Below are 18608 nucleotides of genomic sequence, written 5' to 3' on the forward strand. Positions count from 1 at the left end.
CATGATTGCTAGAAGAAGAGAGAAGAGAATACCCTTTGACCAGTTCCCCGAGAGTTCGATTTAAACCCTTGAGTCAGCCTTGTGGGGAAAACACTCTGCTGACACAACACTCTGCAGTTGGAGTCTCAACGTATCAAGATTCTTTTTAGCGTTGTTGTTAACCGTCATCAGGAAGTATTTTCTGGCGCCGTTGTCGGGGAGCTGAAAAGAGTTACATCATAGTGGTTGCTGCGTAAGAGGTATTTCCTACAAAAATATTCTTAAACTGCATCTCACCAAAGCTTTGGGAGGTAGCACCACTATAAGCTCTCTTATCTCTTTTATATTTTGCATCGTATTTTATTTGTCTTGTTTTGAGTCTTTGTTTACTTGCTTTTAGTTTTTGCTTGTTACTTCTTTTTCATAAAAAATGAAAAACGCAATAAAATTAGTAGTAACTATCTTCTAAAAATCATGATGGAAAGAAATACTAAGTTGTGTGATTACACAAACATTCCTAATGATCATTTTACTGCTAAACATATCACTACACATGAGATAACTACGCAAAGCTTTGAATGGGTTATTAAACCTTATAACTATGTAAAAATTTGGTGGTAGTGCTAGTGAAGATGCCTCTATGCATTTACATTATTTCTGTGAAATTTGTGATATGCAAGAGTATAAATGCGGAAAACAATATTGTCAGCTCAAATTATTCCCATTTTCTCTTAGAGGAAAAGCTAAAGAATGGTTATTGTCATTACCTGCTGCTAGTATTAATTCTTGGGTTGATCTTAAAGAAGCTTTCATTAAAAAGCATTACCCACATGTTAAGATCTTACAAAATTGAAATAGTATCCTATCATTTAGAAAAAATGATAATGAACATGTAGCAACAGTGTGGGAAAGAATTAAAAACATGTTTAGAACTTTCCCATCACATGGAGTTAATGAATGGACTATCTTACACTCTTTCTATAATGGGTTAAACATAACGTCTAGAACCATGATAGATTTCGCTGCGGGAGGTGCTTTTATGGGTAAAATTATGCCTGAAGCTAAAACCATATTACAAAGCATGTTACATAATCATCGTCAATGGCACACTGAAAGAGCACCTAATCCCACTAAGAAAGTGCATTCAATTGAAGAAGAAAATCATGTATCTAATAAAATTGATGTCATACTTTCCTACATAACCAAGCAAAATAACTACAAGCATTAGTTGGAAACAACAATGAAAATGTGGATTTTAATTTTTTAAGAAACTTTGGCAACAATGGGTATAGGAACAACAATAATAACTATGGTTGGCCACCTTATGTGCCCAACAAATATGCTAGTGGTAGTAACTCTAATGAATTAGAAAACACCATTAGATCTTTTATTGGTACACAAAAGGAGTTGAATAAATAATTCATAGAAAAATTTGAAAGGAAAGGTGCTTTGATTGATAAATTTGATCTCTTAACACAAGAAGTTGTGTCTCTCAAAAATCTATTACAACAAAAAAGCCCTGAAGAAACAATTAAATATGTGCAAGAAGTTATAGATAAATCTTGGGAAGCATTGAATGCTATAGATGAAAAAGAAACTATTATGCTTGCTAATGATAAACAAATTGAAGAAATTAAAATTCTTAGTGGATCTAGGGAACCACTCTTGAATCTTGCTAAATGTAGCTTTCATGAATTGATTGATATACTTGAGAAATTTGCTAAAGATCCCACTATTAATGTCAATCAAGCTGGTTTTGGTTCCTATATTGCTAAGTATGTCATTAAAGAAAAGATTCAGAGATATAATAATGAGGCTATGATAGCACCTAAGCCCAAGGGTGCGTGGATCCCCAAGATCTTAATATCTATAGACAAAGAAACACATCATGCCATTCTAGATTTAGGATCTAGTGTTTCTGTCATATCAACGGAGCTATGTGAATTGCTTAAATGCTCTATTGATTTGTTACTTGCTGATGATTCAGCCAAAAAGGATTTAGGAAAATTAAATTATGTAATGGTTGATTTTCATATGACATATGTGCCTATTGATTTCATTGTTATGGACATAGGGAGAAATACCTCTAGTATTTTATTTCTTGGAAGACCTTTTCTGAGAACAACATGAGCTATTCTAAAGAAGGGAATGTTAAGTTTAAATTCCCACACAAGAAGTGTATGGAGCACTTTCTGAGGAATAAGGAGGTAGCATCATTCATGCTACCACATAAGTTCCACACTTGAAACAAGTAAGCCTAGCTATATGGCTATAAAGAAAGCACTTTCCGGGAGGCAACCCGAGATGTTTTTATATTTAGTTTTTATTTCGCGTGCTTTCTGTATCATGTAAGTTTTCTTTTAGTTTACTCTCTGGTTTTTAAATAATTGTTTTACCTATTTGAATATTTAAAGTTGCAAACATAATATGGAGTTGATGTTTTCCACGCTACACCTTTTAGGGCACGATTTTTGTGTTTTTTTGTAACTCCTAAAATATTGATAAATTCACAGTAGATGTAAATTTGCATCCTCTATATGTATGTAAATTGGATAAAATTTCTGATGTGTCTAAGCCGTGCTAAAAATTCAGTTTTGCTGCAGCAAAAATTCTGGACAGATTATGTCTTACTATGTTGAATCCATTCTTTTGAGTATCAAAATGATTTTTACTTGGAACTTTTGATATTATATAATGAGTAGAACATTATGTGATCTCTGGTTCATTAAGATATAATTTTATTCTTGAGTAAAATAGGAGAAGCATGATTTCTTTGTACCTCTAATGTCACCTCATAGAAAAGAATGGAAAGAAAAAAATTGTGTTGAAGTTTTTTCACAGGAAATAGTGGAATATCACACTAATATAATTCAAGTATGATGAATATTACAAGCTTGGGGATGCCCATGACATCCTACTGAACTCATTTAAAAACTCCTGGTTTGAGCACCTCTAAACTCTGTTTTTGTAGCAACATAGAATTTTCGCAAAAACTTGAAGCGTCCTTGTTTTATTTGTGTCTAGTTTTATTTTTTAAATGAAAGGAACGTCATATTGAGTGTCTATAATGCATATGCATGAGCTACTGTACCAAAATATTTATCTCTGAATGTTCAAAGTAAATTAAGTTGCATGATTATAAAAGAAAAGGAGAAATGCCTAAAAGCTGAAATTTATTTTGTGTATGGTATTTCAGTTTCACATGCTCTATTGAGTGATGATTTGTTATGTGCCTTATTCTATGCTACTTCTTTCTAGTATACATAGATGTTTAATTTTAAGAATCATTGTTTTATGATGAATGAATAGTCTATAAATACTATTGCAGCTTTTAGACCTCCTGCTAGCCAAAAGATTTGAATTCTTACACAAGCATAGACTTGTTTCCAAGCTCAACTCAAATCCAATATCTATCATACCTACCTACATAGAACTTGCTATTCCAAGTATAATGTGTGTGTTTTACCTCCAACCTTTTCAAAATATCCTTTTTGTGTAATTTAAAGCTCATAAGAAATTAAGGTGTGGAAGGAAAATACCACTACGCATGTTGTGGGTTTGACTGATTATGTCTAATGAGCTAGAACGTAACCACGTTTACTAGGGAAGTCTTTCAACATTGCACCTTCAGGGTGTTGCACCATGCGTTGATCATCATTTCTTTTGTTTTGTTGATGGCTATCTCTTGTGGAATAAGTGAAGGTTATTAAAGAGTAAGTATGCGTACATTGTTAGAGAAGAGCAATGGGCCGCTAACCGAAGCCATGCTTAATCATGGTGAAAGTTTTAGCAACGAGCATCCTTAATAGGGAGAGTGAAAAAGTAAAATAAAAATATTTTTGAAAAGAGAGAGAGAGAGTGGAAAAGGAAAGGAAAATAAATACAAAGAAAAAGGAGTTAGAGAAAAAAGTGAGAGAGAATTGGAGAGGATGCTCAATGTCTGTTGTTCATGTTGTCCCGGTATGGATAGGGTATAGTTGAGGTACCCATATCCTTTGGTCTTTTGTACATGCGGCATGAAGGTACCCCATTGTGATACTTGGTTGAAACATGTATGTTGAAAGGTCTTGGTAACCCAAAATTGAGGAACGAGAGGTGTAGTCCTTAGCATTCAAGAAAATGAGAACACTTACTCATAAGAGGTCAGACTCATGATACATAGATATCTTCTTACATGAGATACTTGGTACCCCATCCTTATTACTATTGTTGACATGAATTGCATAGCTCAAAACCATATGTTATAATCTCTACTTTTTATTTTTTTTTGGAGGTTTAGCACATACATTCCCTGCTTACTTTCTTGTGTTCAAGAGTCAAAAGAAATATTCATGAAACGAGAGGATAAAGAGTCTTCTAACAATTCTATAGGATTCTCCTAAGCATGCTTTATGATTCATATTACTTATCATTCATGTTTCTTACAATATTATTTACTATTATGCATGCTTTCTAGAATGTAAGATTTGTCACTTGATGAGTTCATATTACTTATTGTCATTCTTTACTTGCTAAACCTTGTGATACTTTGCATGATTATGTATAAGCTATATATAATGAACTCCAAAATTCATGTTAGTTTTATGACCTTTATGCTCGGGACGAGCATAGGTTAAGCTTGGGGATGTTGATGCATGTAAAATATGCATACATGAACTTTTTCCTTTATCATATTGAATTCCCACACATTTGCAACATATATGATGATAATAGCATGTTTTACATTGATTTAAGAGGATTTATCAATGATTCCCTTTATTTGGTTTATAACTCTACAGAACAGGAATTTCCTGTTTTGTGTATTTTTCACTTTCAGAGACCTATACGGAGTCAAATTTGTCTGAGATTTTTGGAGCGTCATTTTTCCATCGGGAGAAGCACCCTGGAACCTGGAAGTACACCTGGATGGGCCAGAGGCCCAAAGGAGACCAGGTGGCGCGCCCAAACATGTAGGGCGCATCACCTGCACCTTTTCGGCTGTCGGTCGTCCAAATTATGTGATCTTTTTGCCCACCAACGTATTTAGACCAAAAAATCACTATATATATGGCCCCAAAGAGTTCTCGGGAGATGAGGGTTGCAAAAGACAGAAACCCGAAAACGAAGGCTACATCAGAGAAGATTTGAGGGGGAAACTCCACCGGGATCACCGCCGGAGGGATCTGCACCTTCTCCAATGTCTTCATCATCATCACCTTGATCAAGGGGGAGTAGTCCACCCCTGGACTACGGGTTTGTGGCAGTAGCTTGTTCCATTTCTCTCATGTTCTTCATAGTTCTTAGTGCCGTATGAGTTGTCTCACATGATTATGGCCATATTTGTAATACCCGTCTGGTGGATCCTTATTCTATGATATTGTGCTATGAGATCTGATCGTATTATGTGTATGATGTATTTATAGATGCATATTATGTACCCCGTTCTTAAGTATTTGTTCTGATCCAACATCTCTGCAAGAACGTGTGCGGGGTGATGTGTGTATTAGATGGAGTAGCATGGTTTTAATGATTGAATAGTGACACTAAATTCATGATCTTTTATGTCTTTTCCTTTCTTTTTGCTACCTCACTAGGGATAAAAGGAATGCATGTGCTATATCCGTCACGTGATAAAACTGATGATCTTGCTTGATCAAGGTAGCATATTTAATATTCAAACATCATGTCAAGGTACTTATGGCTATACTCTGTTAATTCATAATACAAGATTGCATGGAGTTTTCCCTTTCTTGTGAAGTATAAGAGAGATGTGTTACATCATCTTTATGTTAGGACGTGATACCCATATGAATGCGTATCTTACTCATATTATTATTTTGCATCCTCGCATCTTATTGATGAATTACTATTTGTCTACTACAACTTAAAAGAGAGAATAGTCAAGTGAATCCATGAACCCATGTCCACTTTCTATCATAAGAAACACCTTTATATTGCTTTTATCTTGTTTTCTATTTGCTGCACCATTTTAGTCTGAAAATACAAAAATATTTACTTATCTTATTTCCATCCAAAACACCAAAAACAAGTAGGGTGTGCCTATGTCTCAGTAGGCTGAGATTTTCTTAAGTCCCAGTCAACTCAGAAAAGTGCAACTACAGTTCAAAGAAAAGTGCAACTCGGTTCAGTTGCACATTTCTGTCAAAAAAGTACAATTGCACTTTTTTAACAGAAAAGTGCAACTCAAAGCACATTTTTGTAAGTGACTTAGACTTAAGAAAATCTCAGTTGACTGAGATATAGCAAAACCGAAACAAGTAACCATTTTACCGTTTTTACTTAGTTAGTATATTTTATCTAATTTTACTCATTTTATTTTTACTTGTGTTTTATTTACTTACGCGAAACCTTGTGGTTGATAACCACACAGTAGAGTTGGGGACACAAGGCTTTTATTTTACTTGCAGGATTGCTAGAACAAGAGAGAAGAGAATACTATTTGCTTAGTTCCCCGAGTGACGAGGGATCATCTCGCCAATGCCTACGTATTGTAGACTTGGGTTTCGGGAGAGAGCGACGATGGAGATTCCGGGAGCGAGATTAGGCACACGACGTACCCAACTTCGGGTCCTCTCGGTGGAGGATCCCTACGTGCTGCTAGCAATCCAATATATGATCATATGTATGTTTACAAGGGGTTGCCCGTAGGCGTAGCTATGTTGTCTATGTGTTGTCCCTCCTCTATCGGGTGCCCTGGCTGGCTTTATATATGCAACTAGCCTAGGGTTTTACAAGAGTCCTAGTCGACTACTTTTTCGGGTTGCCTTGTTGGGCCTTCTCCATATTGGGTACCCGAAGGGTATACCCATGTCAGTAGCCCCCGAGTGTCTAGGGAAGTCGAAGACTTGCGTAGAGACTCCAAGCATAATCATCTCCGAAGTCGAAGAAATATAAGGCGAGGCCATTGATCGGAAAAATACATCAGGTCAATGTCATAAATCATGTGTAGCGTAGATGATGTCGACGATTCTCGAAATTATTTTCCTATCGGGTGCGCGGTAGCGCTCCCGATGGGAGTAGCCCCTGAGTATATGGGAAAGTGCTTGCACTTGGGCATAGACTCAAGTTGTACTACTCGATGAAGAACTTGACTATATTTCTGGGCTCCGCCCCTCTTTTTTTCAACTCATGTTCGAAGACTTAAAGAAATCCATGCACTCCCAATGGAAGTAGGATCCACTCGAGTCGCAGAGTCGAGTTGAGTCTACAAACCTTTATATATTTACATAATTGAATGAAATTTCCGTGCTTTTTCTCTTTTTCAAATTCTTCGAGACCGAAGAGACACTATATTTTCTTCGTTAAATATATTGTACATGGATATTGGTAAATGCGGCTAGTTCATCTGACGGATCATGTACCAGTTAATTGCTCTAGTGGCAAATCCGGATAAACCTACTTCAAACTCGCGTCCCCGGACACGAATTCGGGATACTGGCGTAATTCAGAATGTGCCGCTTTAGGACTTACCGAAACTGAATTCCAGCAAAATTATCGGGTCCACAGCGCGTCCGCTGGGATTTTTTTCACATCTGTTGATGTGGCTAAAGTAGCAGAGCGCATTCGGGTGCGATGCTACGCCACACAGGACGGATCCTGGGGTCTTACCTTCGTGACCTTTTTACGAGTCACGACATTCGGAGTTTTTACCGCGGCGGACGCGCTCCGAGAATATGTTGTCTAGGGCCTTGATCGGATGATGTAATGACCCATTTTTCGGCTCTTCTATATTTTTCGCGGCGTGATGGGATAGCCGAATATGTTGGGTTCTTCTATATTTTCGTCAGGTACATCGCCGATGCTCTTGATCGGAATAAATGACGAGTCAATGAACCCGAAGATTATTCCATCTTTTTTTTTGGTTCCTCCTTGATGAAAATTTCGTCGAGTTCCTCCTTGAAGAAAATTTCTTCGAGTTCCTTCTTGAGAAAAATTTCTTCGGGTCCTCCTTGAGGAAAATTCTGCGGGTCCTTCTTGAAGAGAATTTCTTCTGGTTCTCTCTTGAAGAAAATTTCGTCGGGTCCTCTCTTGAAGACAATTTCGTCGGGTCCTCTCTTGAAGACAATTTCATCGGGTTCTCTCAAGATTTCGTCGGGTTCCTCCCTGAAGAAGATTTCGTCGGGTTCCTCCTCGAGGAGATTGTCTTTGGGTTTCTCTTTGAAGAAACTTTTGTAGGCGCAGTTCTTTTGTCAACCTGAGATGTACAGAGAAGCAGTATGGCGCAGCCCCCGAGTGTTGGGTGCGGCGAAAGTAAATGATAATCAACTTTGTGTAAAACAAAGAAACACTTAGCTTATTGGGCATGACGGAGTTAACGGAGATATGCCGTGCAGCTAAGTCGATGAAGCATTGGAATGCAATGAAGAAATCGAACCGAAGTAGAAATCACCAAATAGCGAAAATAGATGGCGCCAAATTGTTGATGAAAAAATAGCCGAGCCCCCGAGCATTGCTGGGGTGACATCATGATTGTTGCTTAGACGACGTGTCGGAGTTGTGACCCGTAGCGAAGTCGTTGTCGAGCCCCCGAGTGTTAGCCGTGATGTCGGAAGAAATTGACGGAGTCGCGGCGTCATATAAGGTGAAGCCATTTAAGATGAAGGCATTGAAAATAATATAATACAAATCCAACCATCAAATATGAAGCATACATTTAAGATGAATCCGCTGATATCATAGATGATGAATTCATTGATACGAAAAAAATAAATCCCGTAATAATTATAAGATGAATCCGACGAAGACAAAATCCAGTAAGCCGAAGAAGATGAATGCACTGAGCCAGGGGAGATAAATCCACTAAGCCGAAGACAATAAATCCACCGAACCAAAGAAGATATGTCCAGAGCCAAAGCAGATAAATCCACTAAGCCAAAGAAGATAAATCCATTGAGCCGAGGAAGATAAATCCACTAAGCCGAAGAAAATAAATCCACGGAGCCGAGGAAGATAAATTCATCGAGTAATTGAGTGTATTTGCAGTTACAATGTAATGGCGCAGCCCCGAGTCTCGGGTGTATTTGCTGTAGTATTGTAATGGAACAGCCCCGAGTATTCTGGTGTGGCGAAAGTAAATAATAATTGACTCGTGAAAGAGGAAAACTTAGCTTTTTTATATCGGCTGCAGCAAACCGACGACGATGCCAGTCATGTGGCGGACGAAGTCGATGTAGTCGCGCAGCGCCTAGCCGAAAGTAGTTGATGAAGAGGACGTAGTCGATGTGACGGATCCGCGACGGGTGAGCCCCCGAGCATGGTGTGATCCCCCGAGCGTGGTGATTGCGCAACGACGAGTCCGCGACAGGCGAGTAGTCGAAGTTTTATTCCGATCTGCAATTATATTAAGGTGCAAAAATCTGCACGCAAATAACAGTACGAGCATAAAAAAATATTTGACCCAATTAATGTACGAAGAATAATCAATTGGAAAATACCATCCGATGGTTCCAGTATCTGATGGAGTCGCGATGAAGAAGATGAATTTGCAGTGTCGCGAGCCTCCATAATCGTCGGCTTGTTTTGTCGGCCATGAAGATTTTCTAGGTTGTGTATACGTGCAAAAATACATACAATGGATTGTAAAGTAATATTTAATCGATTAGATGATCACAGAAAAGAAAGGAAAAATAAAAATATCCCACGTGAACGAGCGTGGCCTGCTATCCTTGTGGGATCTCATGACCATGATACTTGATACCCACGACGCGGTTTTTCTCGCGGCACCGTGGCCTACCGGTCACGTTGGGACCGTCCGCTTCTCTGTTCGCGATTCGCGCTGCTCAAGAGCTCAATTTGTTTTTTATTCGATATATCTGCACTACCTGTATATGGTCCTGCCAATACGTATCGAGATACCTGTACTGGCCGGCTCGAAATAAACATACCTGTACCTGTCCCGCGCTTTGGTTGTTGGCCCGTTTTATTGCTCTAGATCTGATGGCCGGGAGCTTCACTTTCGCCCACTCCCCACAATGGCGTCGCTCTGCCACCGGTGATGGGCAGCCTTCTTCTCCAGCGCCGTCGAGTCCATTGGAATGCCTAATCCTAGGTATGATTTACTCAACTGTGCATATTTACCTGTAGATTAAATATCTGGCGGCGAACGGCATCCTTTCCTTTGATTCCTCTCCTGCTGATTGTTGGAAGCCACGGACCGCGGACGTGTAGGGGCAGTGGCGCCAGTGGGGATGAACTTGGGTGTTCATCCGTGATGTTGTTAGGAGATGAACAGTTCAAATCCAATGAGTTGTCGTACATGGAGCTTTTGAGCAGAGTCGAGCTTCAACCAATTCCAGAACAAGAGTAAGCCATTTCTCTTGTTAGCACATAGCTGAAATTGTTAGGTATAGTATGAATATAGCAATACACAGCTGCAGTCATTTATAGAAATTTCTCGTTTCCGGTTGTAATCAGTATGATTACCATTTTTCTCCTAACATTACCTTGTAATGGTCTGCATATAATTACCAACCTGTCCAGATTGCTATGGTATAGTACTAAAACATGTTGTTCCATACAGAATGAAACTGCACACTGATATATATATTTCTTGTTCTCATCTGTAGTGTTTTGTCTATGTACGCATGCTTGAACTCCTTAATTTTATCAAACCTCTTCAAATACACAGAACTTGGAGTGTAGAAGTAAGATCTAACAAATGTATTTTTTCAAAACTGGAGCTTAGAGTATAAGCAACTAAATTTCTTAATTTTCACTTGCAGCCTTCATAACCTGGAGATATTCTTATTTGTACCTTTTCCTTCTCATATGTCGAAAGCCTATGTCTCGAGCCTTTACTGTTGATACACTTAGGGTAATATCACAGTGAAACATTTTTTGTTAATTAGAGGCCGATGTTTCCTTAACACTGAGTTTTTGTTATTTCCATTAGCGAGGTGGGTGAAATGGATTTTATTCCCCCAAACCAATTACCAGAAGAATCAATTGAACCAGATGCTTTCTACAATAGCTATTCAAATAAAAATGATGGTTGTTATTCTGAAGCTGGAAGTGCTTCAAACACGTCAAGGTGTTTTTCCTCTTTCAATCAATCTGATGCAGAATCAGTCCCTCAGGAGGTTTCCTCTGCAAAAAAGTATGTATTTCTATTGTAATTTAATTGTGTCGTTTCAATTGCATATCCACAACTAGAGTAAAATTGGGTTCTGGGGAATATTTGTAGTGACAATCTATCAGAAACAATAGAAGTTTCCGTGAGGAAATACTGCGAAGACAAGTCCTATGACATGTTCAAACCAGAAGTCGGGATGAGATTTGATACTTGCGAGGATGCTTATAAGTTTTACAATATGTACTCCTGGGTTCTTGGATTCAGTATCCGCTGCGGTGATAACTACACAAACACAAAAAAAGTTCGTACCAATCAGGAATATAAATGCCAACGAGAGGTATTTTTTTATCATATATCCGGTTATAACTAAATAAGTGTTGATCCACGGTTAACAAAGTACATCCTTGTGTGTTTTTGTATTGATTAATAGGGTAAAGAGAAAGCTGCTAAATTGTCCACAACTAGATGCGGCTGCAAAGCGATGATACGACTTGCAATCTGCGATGACTCCACTTGGTATGTAAAAGCATTCGTTGGTGAACACAATCACCAGTTGGTAGAAAGCTGTGGAGAAAAGAAACACCTATCATCTCACCGTCACATTGACAAGCATACAAAGGAATGGATACGTCACCTAAGGGAGAACAATGTCAGTCTAAGTAGGGTGAATTTGGTTTTGGGCAGTGTATTTGGGTCAATGGGAAATGTACCCTTCAGCAAGAAGACACTCAGGACTTTTTGCTCTTCTATTACATCTGATGCCTTAAAGGACGATGTCAAGAAAACAATGGAGAGTTTCAGAGAAATGATATCAAGTGATCCGAGATTTGTCTTCTCTATCCAGCTAGATGACAACGAAAATTTGAAATCTCTTATGTGGACAAGCGGCCGGAGCAGATCTTTATATCAGTATTTTGGAGATGATGTTACATTTGACACCACATATGATACTAACATATACAAAATGCCATTTGGGATGTTTGTTGGCGTGAATAATCACTTTCAGAGTGTAATTTTTGCTGGAGTTTTGCTTACCAATGAGACAAATGCTGACTTCAAATGGGCTTTTGAAGAATTTATTGCAATGATGGATAACAATGTAGTAGAAATACATTGCTAGAATAACAGAGCTTATGCATCATCAGTAGCCCAGAACGGCAACCATCACGGTGCATTTATAACTGATAACGTGATCACGAATCTATTTACAGACCTTAGGAACAAACTTGGACGAAGAGCTGATTTCTTGAGGTTTGGTCCCAAGGAGTTGCAGTTCTCAAATTACACAAACATCAGATATATTGAAGACCACGTAACTAAGTTATAATTAGGCTACTGGAGTACTTCCTCGTACAACATTCTGTAACTTCCTAACCAAACTGATATACAGTATTACATTTGAAAGTTTGACAAGGTTAATCTCATTCAGGGCCAGCTTTGCTGAATTCGTGGCACCGTTTACTCATATCAGCTGGATGTTACGAAGTTTGCTGCAGTTAAGCCTCAAACTTCTTCCAGGAATTGGATTAACCTGATATTCACTGCAACATATGCGGCAGCTTGCTCCAAGCAGATCTTGTCAGCTCTCGCAAAAAACCTTATCAAGCTGATAATAAAGCAATCTGTCGTTACACCCTTGACAAATATAGATTGGTTAGAAGCAACACGGTAATTCAACCAGCACATAGCTACCATGGAACAATAAATAGGGCAGCAGCGACTTGTGGCAAATAGTTAACAGAACAGTTCAATGTTAATCAGCTACATTGTCCATAAAAACTAATTCACACAATTTGTATTAAATAATCTAGAATATAAACTAGAAGCGCATGTGTTTAGTAAACAATAAAAGAAATTAGTTATGCTTGGTAAAGAAAAAACCACTGTTCATACAGCGACAATCCTTGCAGCTCAAAACCAAGGACTACCTATGCAAAAGAATGCAGTTTTAAATTAAGAAATCAAGAATAATTTCTTAAGGTTATACTAAGTTCCTAAACAAATATAAGTGAACTACAATATCAAGGGAATTTTCTGTACACCTCAGTATGAACATTAGAGTTCAAGGCAGTAAGACAGGAACAGACAATATACATAAATCAAAATCAAAATCACTAAATATAACAAACAGGAACATTAACTTTACCATTTGGTAGCGATGATTTAAATGCAAGCAACCTGTGGTGCATGACAGATAAAAACTAATTCACACAATTTGTATTAAATAATCTAGAATATAAACTAGAAGCGCATGTGTTTAGTAAACAATAAAAGAAATTAGTTATGCTTGGTAAAGAAAAAACCACTGTTCATATAGCGACAATCCTTGCAGCTCAAAACCAAGGACTACCTATGCAAAAGAATGCAGTTTTAAATTAAGAAATCAAGAATAATTTCTTAAGGTTATACTAAGTTCCTAAACAAATATAAGTGAACTACAATATCAAGGGAATTTTCTGTACACCTCAGTATGAACATTAGAGTTCAAGGCAGTAAGACAGGAAACAGACAATATACATAAATCAAAATCAAAATCACTAAATATAACAAACAGGAACATTAACTTTACCATTTGGTAGCGATGATTTAAATGCAAGCAACCTGTGGTGCATGACAGATTAACACAGCACACGTTGGCAATCTTCAAAGAAGTAATAAATCCATCCTTAGTAGAGCAAAAAATGACCCACCTAAGAAATGGCCTACAGTAACGCCAACGATGAACGCTGACATTGGCTATCTGCATAGGCATCCCATAATCTTGTAGCTTGGACAGCAAAGGAAAAGAATAGTGCTCTGAACAGCTCAAGCCTCTAGCCTGGGGCATTGTGAGAGAAGATTTTTTTCCGGCTAGGGTGCTAATTTGTTCACTCCTGGAGACCTGGACTGGTATGTAAGGCATGGCCTAAGAGGGAGATTTGAACGCATGTACTTCTGTCAGTAGCATATAAGCTTAAGTTCTCAATTGTGTGTACGCAACTCTTTGTAAGTTGATCCTTAAATTTCCCGAGTCTCTATATGGAACAGAATACGGACACAAGTCTCTGAACATATTGCGCTCTATTCGAGATGTGTTCATGTTCTTTGTCTAATGGGAACCTAACAATGGCAACCGGGACCATAAACAAACAGATTTCGCTAATACAAGAAAAAGTACTGACCAGAACAGAATAGATTTTGGCAATTTCCACTACGCCTGTTCAAACACTAAATAAGCGCTTCGGCACCTGGGGCGGCGGCGGCGTCGGGTGAGGGCGGCGCGGATCCTGGCGGCGGGAGGCGCTCGCCGGTGCTGCTGACCATCCTCCTGGGTCGCGCGGGCGGCGTGGGGATGGTGGACGGCGGTTGCAGCGCGAGGGTCACCCCGGTTTGACCTCAGCCAGATCTGAAGACGGCGCCTCCGCAACGCATGGATCCCACTCCCTTGGCTCCGATTCTCCCGGATCTGGAGCTCTCTCGGGGTGGTGGGGCGGGGGCTCTGTCCGGGAGAAATCCCCGGCCGGCGGCGGCAAGGATCTCGCGGCTCTGCTCTCGGGCGGAGCGCTTCGGCACCTGGGGCGGCGGCCTCGTCGGGTGAGGGCGGCGCGGATCCTGGCGGCGGGAGGCGCTCGCCGGTGCTGCTGACCATCCTCCTGGGTCGCGCGGGCGGCGTGGGGATGGTGGACGGCGGTTGCAGCGCGAGGGTCACCCCGGTTTGACCTCAGCCAGATCTGAAGACGGCGCCTCCGCAACGCATGGATCCCACTCCCTTGGCTCCGATTCTCCCGGATCTGGAGCTCTCTCGGGGTGGTGGGGCGGGGGCTCTGTCCGGGAGAAATCCCCGGCCGGCGGCGGCGGCCCGGCGTCGGCGACGTCTTTGACGCCGCTTTCCTCCTTGGGGGCTACGTCGAGGTACATCCTTTACCCCTCTTTCCCTTACCCGGGTGAAAACCCCAAGTCCTTCGGACTGGGCGGCGGCGGCGCTTTGGCGTCGTTCTCCTCCTTGGAGGCGCTGCCTTGGGTATGTGGAAGGTGGTCGGTGCCAGTGTGCGGTTTGGTCTGCCTGTTGCGGCAGCTACAGAGGAGCTACGGTGGCGTGGATCTTCTTGCTGTGTCTTCGGTGGTGACCTGGTCCAAAGCTTGTGTCTTGCCGGCTGTCTGGTGTGGTGGCCGGCGAAGCTGTTGGTGGAAGCTCGCGTGCGGAGGTGGTCGTGCTTAAGTCTTTCTTCCCGGGCTACTTGGCCTATGTTGTGCATCTGTGCTCTCGGGTGAGCGTCTCTACCTCTCGATGGTGCGGCGCCCTACGAGCCAGGGCGAGAAGGCAGGGGCCTTCTTCGGAGGTGGAAACGGATTCCACATCGGCGGTGTCGCGGTGGAAGGTGACGAAGGCCTGATCTTCTTCCGGCGGTGTGCTCGTCTTCACAGCATAGTCTACACCCTCTGTTCATGTCGGCAGTCTATGGCCTTGAAGCCCAATCTGTACTCCATGTTTATTTCTTTGCTTGCTTGTGGCTTTGAAACCTGTAAGCTGTTCGTTCAGCACCATGTACTTGCCGTTGTGGCGTTATTAATTTAACGCAGGGCTACGGCCTACTGTTTAAAAAAAAAAACACTAAATAAGCAAGAAACTTACCAGATTGAAGCCCAGATCTAAATCGGAAACGATGACCTAGACGGCCTACCCAACGAAGCCATCAAGCTCCAGCACCCCGTCGTACCACTCGCCTCGCCAGACCACGCCGACGACTCCGTCACCACCGTGGAGCAAGCTATTGCACATGTCGCCTCCGTCAAGCTCCCACTCACCTGACCTCTCGAAGAAAGGGGGAGGAGACGAGGAAAAAGGAGGATGGCCGGTCGCTGGTTCGCCGCGGATTAAATTCGTTGCTGGGCCCGCATTGGACCCACTACCAAATACCCCATCAATACTACTTTAGCTCGTACGAATACGGTGTCGGGCGTATTGGAAGAGCACCAATCGCGACGGTTTCGGATGGTCGATCCATGACCGGTAGGTCACGGTGCCGCTAGATTGGCATTTTCGTTGATACCCACGCGTGTATGTAGATCCTTGTGTAGATCGACCATGAAGGATTGATCAACTTAGCCTGGCCAGTCCTTTCTTTATTTGGTACGTGATACCCACGCGCATGAAAGTCGGCCATGACGGAGAAAAATTGGCGGCGGCCGCGTCGCATGTGATTGGGCTAATGAAACTGATTTCGCGAGTTGCTCATCAAGCACGCGCTGCGGCCACCAGCGATGACTTCTGTTCAGATCCAAATCGCGGCCACGGCGATGACTTCTGTTCAGATCCAAATCACCAGATGTTATTCGTCTGCCGAGGTAGATGAGGGATCCCACGATCATGATGAAGTTGCAGCTTGTTGGTGACGAAGTTCAGCTCCACGGACGAACTAGCTCATGACGAACTCGACAATTTGCTGATGATGATGAACTCAACGGATCCCGCCCGGATGATAAAATCCAGTCGTCGTGATCCCCATAGACGGCGCCAATTAACGAGGGATCACCTCACCAATGCCTACGTATTGTAGATTTGGGTTTCGGGAGAGAGCGATGATGGAGATTTCGGGAGCGAGATTAGGCACACGACGTACCCAGCTTCGGGTCCCCTCGGTGGAGGATCCCTACGTGCTGCTAGCAATCCAGTATATGATCATATGTATGTTTACAAGGGGTCGCCCGTAGGCGTAGCTATGATGTCTATGTGTTGTCCCTCCTCTATCGGGTGCCGTGGCTGACTTTGTATATGCAACCAGCCTAGGGTTTTACAAGAGTCTCAGTCGACTACTTTTTCGGGTTGCCTTATTGGGTCTTCTCCATATTGGGTCGAGCGGAGCCAGGTATACTAATAATGGGTACCCGAAGGGTATACCCATGTAACCGAGAGTTCGATTTAAACTCTCGAGTCATCCTTGTGGGGAAAACACTCCGTGGGGACAGTCCCCACAAGCGTTTGGCCTACCAAACGGACTATTATTGAAGACACTATTTGCTTATATTTTTATAAGACACTAAGGGTGCCCTTAGAGTCTTATAAAAATATAAAATTTGTATATTCTTTCATGGTAGGCTAAACGCTTGTAGGGACTTTCTTAATTTCAACATTTGGAGGCTCGTGAAAAAAAAATCTGGACCTGCACACTGTTTGCTCGATTTTCTCAGAAATGGAACATGGCTCCGGCTCGTCTGTACATCGCGTGCAAGTCAAAGACTCAACAAAGCCTGCGAGTTGCGGAACTTTTCTTCCAAGCCAAAAACGGAAGGAGGAACGAAGAAGGAAGGGCCGGAGGAGACGAAAATTCCTCAAAGAAAATGTGCCAACAACGAAACGCATCCGTGGAGCAACTCGCGCCGCAGCTCAGCCACCAACGTCGTCCACTCATCCGAATCTATCACCGCTTCTTAAACCCAGAGACGCCAAGGCAAATCAACACCCACCGAAAGAATCCACCAGCCGCTCGATCGACACCTTTCTTTGTTGACCTCTCGCTCCAAGTAAGCCATGGGTTTGGCAATGGCCAAGCTGATGCTTGGGAAGATCATCGTGGAGACGCCGAAGCACGAGGTGCTCCGCACCGGCGCCGGCTACGAGATCCGCAAGTACCCGCCGTGCGTCCTCGCCGAGGTGACCTACGACCCCAAGGACATGAAAGGCGACCGCGACGGCGGGTTCCAGCTTCTTGCCAAGTACATCGGCGTCTTCGGCAAGCCGCAGAACACCAAGCCAGAGAAGATCGCCAGCGGTGGCGAGCCCGAGGAGATCGCCATGACGGCGCCGGTCATCACCTCCTCCGGCGGCGCCAAGCCCGAGGCGATCGCCATGACGGTGCCGGTCATCACCTCCTCCGAGCCCGAGCCGGTGGCGATGACGGCACCCGTGATCACGGCGGAGGGCCGCGAGGAGCAGGCGGGGAAGGTGACGATGCAGTTCCTGCTGCCGTCCAAGTATGCCAAGGCGGAGGAGGCTCCGCGGCCCACGGACGAGCGGGTGGTGCTGCGGGAGGTGGGCGAGAGGAAGTACGGCGTGGTCAGGTTCGGCGGGCTGACGGGGGACAAGGTGGTGGCGGAGAAGGTGGAGGGGCTCAAGGCCGCGCTGGAGAAGGACGGGCACACAATCACGGGCCCCTTCGTGCTCTCCCGCTACAACCCGCCATGGACGCTGCCGCCACTGCGCACCAACGAGGTCATGATCCCCGTCGAGTGATCATCCGTCGAAGTTGTGTAGTTCAGTGACCAGGACCCCGGATATTATTTCATTATGTATACTCCGTAGGCCGTAACAGTGTTTCCATTCAAGTTGTTCTTCTAATGATCGTTTGTGATAGACACGTGCTCGGTTGGAGCGATAAATAAATGAATGATCTACTGAATGGTGATAGCTTTAGTTGATACGAATTGATATTGACATGTCCTGGACGAAGTAACGAAGATTTATACGTATCGCTGCAAATCGCAAACGCCTTCAGAGTTCAGACACCACACTTCACTAGTTCAATCAATCGGGATCAGCAACTCTCAAACTTGATGGAAGATTGGCCTAGCAGAGTTTCTG

General features: G+C 42.5%; 2 protein-coding genes across 3 annotated transcripts; both read left to right on the forward strand.

Annotated features, from left to right (window-relative positions):
• The first annotated feature begins 9921 nt into the window (after positions 1-9921).
• Positions 9922-12458, forward strand: LOC127344439 (protein FAR1-RELATED SEQUENCE 5-like). 2 transcript variants are annotated; one of them, XM_051370710.2, is made up of 5 exons: positions 9922-10027; positions 10147-10281; positions 10871-11074; positions 11162-11387; positions 11481-12458. In XM_051370710.2, the coding sequence occupies exons 1-5, from the start codon at positions 10014-10016 to the stop codon at positions 12168-12170; spliced, it is 1269 nt and encodes a 422-aa protein (XP_051226670.1). In that variant the 5' UTR covers positions 9922-10013; the 3' UTR covers positions 12171-12458. The 2 variants fall into 2 exon arrangements, 1 of the variants encoding a protein (XP_051226670.1); XR_011754273.1 differs by lacking the exons at positions 10871-11074; positions 11162-11387; positions 11481-12458 and adding an exon at positions 10701-10839.
• Positions 12459-17467: 5009 nt separating this feature from the next.
• LOC127344440 (heme-binding-like protein At3g10130, chloroplastic) lies at positions 17468-18426 on the forward strand. The gene has a single exon (XM_051370712.2). It carries the CDS (start codon positions 17559-17561, stop codon positions 18258-18260), a length of 702 nt encoding a protein of 233 aa, XP_051226672.1. The 5' UTR covers positions 17468-17558; the 3' UTR covers positions 18261-18426.
• The last annotated feature ends 182 nt before the right edge of the window (positions 18427-18608 follow it).

Source organism: Lolium perenne, chromosome 3, assembly GCF_019359855.2.
Source record: "Lolium perenne isolate Kyuss_39 chromosome 3, Kyuss_2.0, whole genome shotgun sequence".
In the NCBI taxonomy this organism is placed as follows: Eukaryota; Viridiplantae; Streptophyta; class Magnoliopsida; order Poales; family Poaceae; genus Lolium; species Lolium perenne.